This window comes from Varanus komodoensis, unplaced genomic scaffold (genome assembly GCF_004798865.1).
Source record: "Varanus komodoensis strain SLA01 unplaced genomic scaffold, ASM479886v1 scaffold146, whole genome shotgun sequence".
Taxonomy (NCBI): domain Eukaryota; kingdom Metazoa; phylum Chordata; class Lepidosauria; order Squamata; family Varanidae; genus Varanus; species Varanus komodoensis.
Window position 1 is genome coordinate 191,349 of NW_025335427.1, and position 5,337 is coordinate 196,685.

Here is a 5,337-nt window from a genome sequence, read left to right on the forward strand (position 1 = left end):
GGGCCGAGCCGGGGGCGCGCGCGGGGAGCTGGGAAGAGGCTCCTTCCGCGCGGCCCGGCGCTCCGGCGGGTCCGGAGCGGCGCCCTGACCGACCGCCGTGGCTGCCTGTCGTTGCAGGAAGGGGCGCCCCGGCGCCGCCCGCGAACGCGCATTTCCAGGAGGCCCGCCTCTTCCAGCACCTGCTGCGCTGGGCGCCCCCGGCCGCGGGACCCCTTCCCAGCAACAGCCTCCGCTACGACGTCGAGTACCGCCAGTAAGAGCCCCCTCGCGTTGGGGTCGGGGGTCGGGGGGCGCTGCCGGCATCCCCGCCCGCTCGGCCTCGGCCTCGGCCTGCCGCCCCCCTGCGCCCGGGCTAAGGCGCGCTGCTCTCCTCCGGCAGGTACGGCAACGGCAGCTGGACCCCCGCGCCGAGCTGCACGCGCGTCGCCTGCTGCTCCTGCGACCTCTCCTACGAGACGCGGAAGCCCGCGCAGCGCTACCTGGCCCGCGTCCGGGCGGTGGCCGGCAGCCGCGCCTCCCGCTGGACCCCGCCCGCCGTCTTGCAGCCCAGGCAAGGTAGGCGCCCTCCCGGGGCACCGAGGCGCCTCGCGCACGCCCCGCCCCGCCCCGCCCCGCACGTGGTCCCGGCAAGCACCCGACCCACTGGGCGTCCACGGGGTGCAGGGGCCCCTGAGGGGGCCAGGCCGTGAGGGAGGGTCGCCTGACCTCTGCCTCTCCCAGAGAGCCGGGCTGCCAACCTCGACAAGGGAAAGAGAAGGGCCCCCATTTCTCTGAGGATGCGCAGATGATGCGGAGGGAGGGACAGCGATGCAGTGCAGGCGCCCCACTTGCCAGGTCTCAAGGAATCATGCAGACGAGGCGGCTCCAGGCCAGAACTCCCCGCAAACCCTTCCTTGCTTGCTTGCTTCCCCAGCAACTCTGCATTTGTCCAACGTCAGCTTGTCCGTCAGTGGCTGCACCATACACGTGTCTCTCCAGCTGCCTGCCAGCCCATGGGACAACATCACCTATGAGGACAGCCACCCTTGGCAGAGGGAATACCATGTGCACATTCGCACGGTCTCCAGTGGTGCCTGGGTGAGGCTGCGGGGGGTTGGGGGGCCAAGCAGGCTGCCCCGCAGCTGGGCTGGTGGGCCCCTGCCCCACTCCCTGCTGCTCTGCCTTGGGCCCAGTCTCAAGGGGCCCCTCTCTTTCCAGGGGAGCCCTAGCTGGCCCTTGCCCAGGCGGACGGACTGTGGGGCAGTCACTAAGGGGCACCGGGTGTGGGGGAACGAGCCAGCTCAGGCTCTCAGTGTGGGGCAGCAGCACCCTGCTTCTGGCCAGGTGCCCTGGTTGGCCAGCCCTCAGCACGGCCTGTGAGCCCAGACCTCGCTGGCCTGACTGTCCTCACTTGGCCCCGCAGTCCCTGCATGTGGCGACCAGCCTGGAATTCGACCTGCCAGCACTGCTGCGAGGCGAGCGTTACTGCATCAGTGTCGAGCCGCGCGTCGTCTCTCGGCCAAACCCCGCCGAGCGGACGGAGGAGCAGTGCATCCTGATACCAGCCCTGCCAGGTGAAGCCCCGTCCCCTCCAGCCGACTGCCTCCCTGGCCCCAGCGCTCCAGTCGGCCCCCACCGCTGCTCTGCCACAGGATTCCCAAGCATGTTGTCCGCAGACAAGGCGCAGAGCCCCGCATGGCCCTCCGAAGGGCCAGCTCTGCGTGTGTGACTGGCGGGAGCGGCTCCCCAGGGCTGCCAGCGGCACTTTCCCAGCTGGGGCCTTCTGCCCGGCAAGGAGCTGCAGCCCTTCCCTGTGAGGTGGCCGCCCCCATGGCCAGGGCGTCTTCTGTCCCCGCTGGGCACGAACTGCCCGTGCTGCTGCAGGACTTCGAGATCCGCCGCAGGGGGCACAGCAGAAGAGCCGCTGCGAAGCGGCAGAGCGGCCCTGTTCCTGCCACTGACCCCCAGCTGGCTCTGCTCCTCCAGCGCCCCATGCCCCTCCCAGGGGGCCACACCTTGGCCCTGGCTGGGCTCTCATGGGGCATCTCAGGATGGCTTATTTTGGAAGCACGAGCCACCCTGGCAAGCCATGGCTTGCAGTTTGGCTGACCCACAGATCCGGGTGACACAGCCCATCGCACTCTATGCCCTGCGGCAAACTGGCCGCTCAGCAGGAACACACAACGCTTGCCACACGTGCCCAGCGGCTGCTGCCCGAGTGCCGCCGGCAGCCCCGCAAGCAGCAGCTGCCTCCAGCCGGTCTGGCTTCCGAAGCGGGAGCGCACCCCTTCAGCAGCCGCGGCTGCACCATGACACCAAGGCCGAATGGTCCACCCGGTAAACGACCCTCTTCCTTTGCAGACCACGCGGGGAGCGCCCTGGCCGCGTCTGGGGTGTCCCTCCTCGGTCTGATGGCGATCGGCATCTTGGGCCTGGGCTCCGGCTTGGCCTGTGCCTACGTGAAGAAGCCCACAAAGACCCCGCATGTGCTGGTGAGTGCCCCTGCCCGGGATCAGCCGCCACTTGCTCTCCAGGGCTTGGTGGGCCGGGCCAGGGCGGGCCTCGCAACGTGCTGCCAGGATCCCAGGGCAGGTCCCTCGGCACAGAAGCCCCTGCGGGGAAGCTGCCAGCACAGTCTGGGAGCTGCTCTGTTCCCAGGGGAGATCCCCCTGCATGCCGGCCTGCTCTCCCCACCTGCTGACTCGGGGTCTGAAGCACTGCCCGCCCTTCTCCTGGCACCATCAAGCCTGGATGATGCCCGGCAGCCTGCTCCCATGAAGAAAGTGCTCATATCCCCACTTTGCTGATGGGAGCTGGGGCGGAGGAAGAGCGGTGTGCGCGTAGCCCTCACTCTGACCAGCGGAGGCGGCGAGCAGGTGGGCTGAACCAGGTCAGCCTCAGGCCCCGGCCTGCTGATGCTCCACTGCCAGCCTTCTGCCTTCTTCCGGGTGGGGTTCCAAGTTAGTGGTGGAGAACTGGGGCGGGGAGGAAATGGGGCAAAGTCTCCTCAGATCACGTTGGCTTCTCGAAGGCCTTCCGGGAGTGGCCGGCAGGGCACCTGCTTTGTAGATGCATGCGTTGCGTGGGAGAGGCCAGGAAGCCACAACCCCCCTCTCCTCTCTCTGGCTGCCAGGAATCCCTGCTGAAGTGCAGCTCCCCCTGGCTGCGGAGTGAGCTTCGGCCCACGGGGGTGAAAGACGTGGTCCTGTGGGTAGAGGCGGAGGCCGTCCAGCAACTCTCCTTCGTGGTTCTGAAGGACTGCAGCAGCAGGATCCACGGCCTGGGATCATCGCTGCCGCCCTCACCTTTGGGGAAAAGCTGCGGGGTTTCCCAGTGGCCCGCAGAGGGCGACGGGGTGGGGGACCTCATGGACAGCAGCAGCTGCAGCACGGACAGCGGCATCTGCCTGCAGGAGCCCTCGGGCAGCCTGAATCAGCTTTGGGGTGGCAGGAAGCCGTGCCTGGACAGCGGGGGACACAGCGGCCTCCAGGAAGGGGCCTGTGCGGAGGAGCAGCAGCTGCAGGGGCCTTGCGGTGTGCAGGAGGGGCTGCAACCCATGTGCCCACCCCAGGTACAGTTCTCTGGATACCAGAAGCAGTCGGGAAGCCCCCTGGAGGTTTTGGGCTGTTCCGTGGATCCCTCCGGCACAGGGGAGACGGCGGCCTCTGAGCCCAGCTTGGCCACTGGCTACCTGAAGCAAGCCTCCTTTGGTGCCCACACAAGCCCTGGGGGCATGTCCTCCGCCGAGGACGCTCATGACAAAGTGGACTGGAGGACAGCACACATGCCGGGGAGCCTGTCCCCTGGTGTCTTGGGGGCCCTGGAGTTCCCCGTGACCCTTCAGGCACTGGGCTTTGTGGAGCAGGAAACGGCTCTCCCCTCTCTACACCCGTGGCTGAGCAGCACCCAGCCGGGCCTGGACCTCAGTGCCCTGGCCCTCCCGGAGCCCTGGGCGTGAGCGGGCTGGCCAGCCCCCCGGGGAGAAGACTGGGAGAGCCGTGTCACCGGTGGGGGGCCTGCGGAGTGGGGCAGTGCCCCTGAAAAGCCGGAGGGCAGCTGGCAGGGCCCAAGTGGCCCCATCGAGGCCCGTGAGGACAGGGAGGAATGCTGAAGTGGGTGATGAACCCTGGGTGTGAGTCCACCAGCCCTGCAGACCCACGGCAGCTAACGCCACGGTGGGAGCACTGGACGAAGGGAGGCTGGCCACTACCATGAATGGGAGCTGTAGTTCTTCGGCACAAGCCCGTGCCAGGCCTCACCCCTCAAGAGCCACTGCACAGCCTGTCTGTGCCACGAATTGCCATGTTTCCTTTAAGCGGACATTGGGGACATCCTTGGGGGAGAACGGTGGAGGTGCTGGCGGCAGTGGCCTGGATAGCCGGAAAGTCGCCAGACTTCTGAAATCTTGTGTATAAACTGATCGTGTTTATTTATTTATTTATTTATCTATCTATTTATTTAGCTGGCTTGCTAGCTACTTGGAGAGTGAAAGATTTTTACCTGTGCCTTGCAGTTTATTTAATAAACGGATGCGCCACTTTTCACTTGGTGTTGGGGTGGAAGCACTGGCAGGTGGGCTGCTGGGGGGTGGGCTGGCTGGGCGTGGGCTGGCGGGGGGGCCGTCTGGAGGGTGGGCTCTAGCAGGAGGCCCTCTCGGGTGGTGTGAGCCACAGCCCCCAAAGCGAGTGGTGGCCTCTTTCAGCGCCACGTCTGGAGGCTGTGGCCCTGCTGCTGCCTGGCATGCCAGCCGGCCAGTTGCCCCCCAAGCTGTCCAAGCGGTGGCCATCGCCCCGTGTCATGGTGGGAGGTGGCTGAGTCCGCAGGGCATCCGCATGAGGTGGCTGGGGGCTCCAGAGCACGGTTGAGGAAGACCACTCTGAATGGTGGGTGCAGCTTCTTGCAGACAAAGTCACATCTGCAAAGTTCTCTTAAGAAGGAGCTGTAGAGCCGGCCTGGAACTTCCTCAGCCTTTCATGTTCCCCAAAATAACTCGCGGTGGGAGAGCTGGAGGAAGTCGGTGTGCATGTGACGTAAAGACTCTCAGGAAGTGGCCACCGAGCGATGCTTCCGCACGCTGCAGCGCTGTCACACAGCCTTCTGGGGCTGAGCCTCTTGGAGGGGCCACGGCAGCTGCTCCGGGAATGGTCCCCAGGCAAAGGGCAAGGAAGCCCCTCTTCTTTCAAAGACCCACAGGGCAGTCCTGCGCGGCCAGCAGGGCCGCGCTGGGATTTGGGGCAGGGGAATGGGAGGCAACAAGGACCCGTGGCCAGGCGGAAGGAGAGGTGCCCGAAGCGGCACTGGGCCCTTCGGACGAGCAGCACACCAGGCTGCTGCTGCTCTCTTCTAGGGCGGGGGGGC

The 5,337-nt window shown here is 66.6% G+C and overlaps 1 protein-coding gene across 1 annotated transcript in view; it reads left to right on the forward strand.

Moving 5' to 3' along the window:
• The window catches only part of IL10RA (interleukin 10 receptor subunit alpha), a 4,389-nt gene extending 415 nt beyond the window's left edge, over positions 1-3,974 (forward strand). The window contains exons 2-7 of the mRNA XM_044423686.1: positions 118-253; positions 380-555; positions 914-1,077; positions 1,403-1,553; positions 2,341-2,471; positions 3,113-3,974. Coding sequence (XP_044279621.1) covers positions 118-253; positions 380-555; positions 914-1,077; positions 1,403-1,553; positions 2,341-2,471; positions 3,113-3,937 — 1,583 coding nt within the window. The 3' untranslated portion in view covers positions 3,938-3,974. The remainder of the gene's footprint in view (positions 1-117; positions 254-379; positions 556-913; positions 1,078-1,402; positions 1,554-2,340; positions 2,472-3,112) is intronic.
• The last annotated feature ends 1,363 nt before the right edge of the window (positions 3,975-5,337 follow it).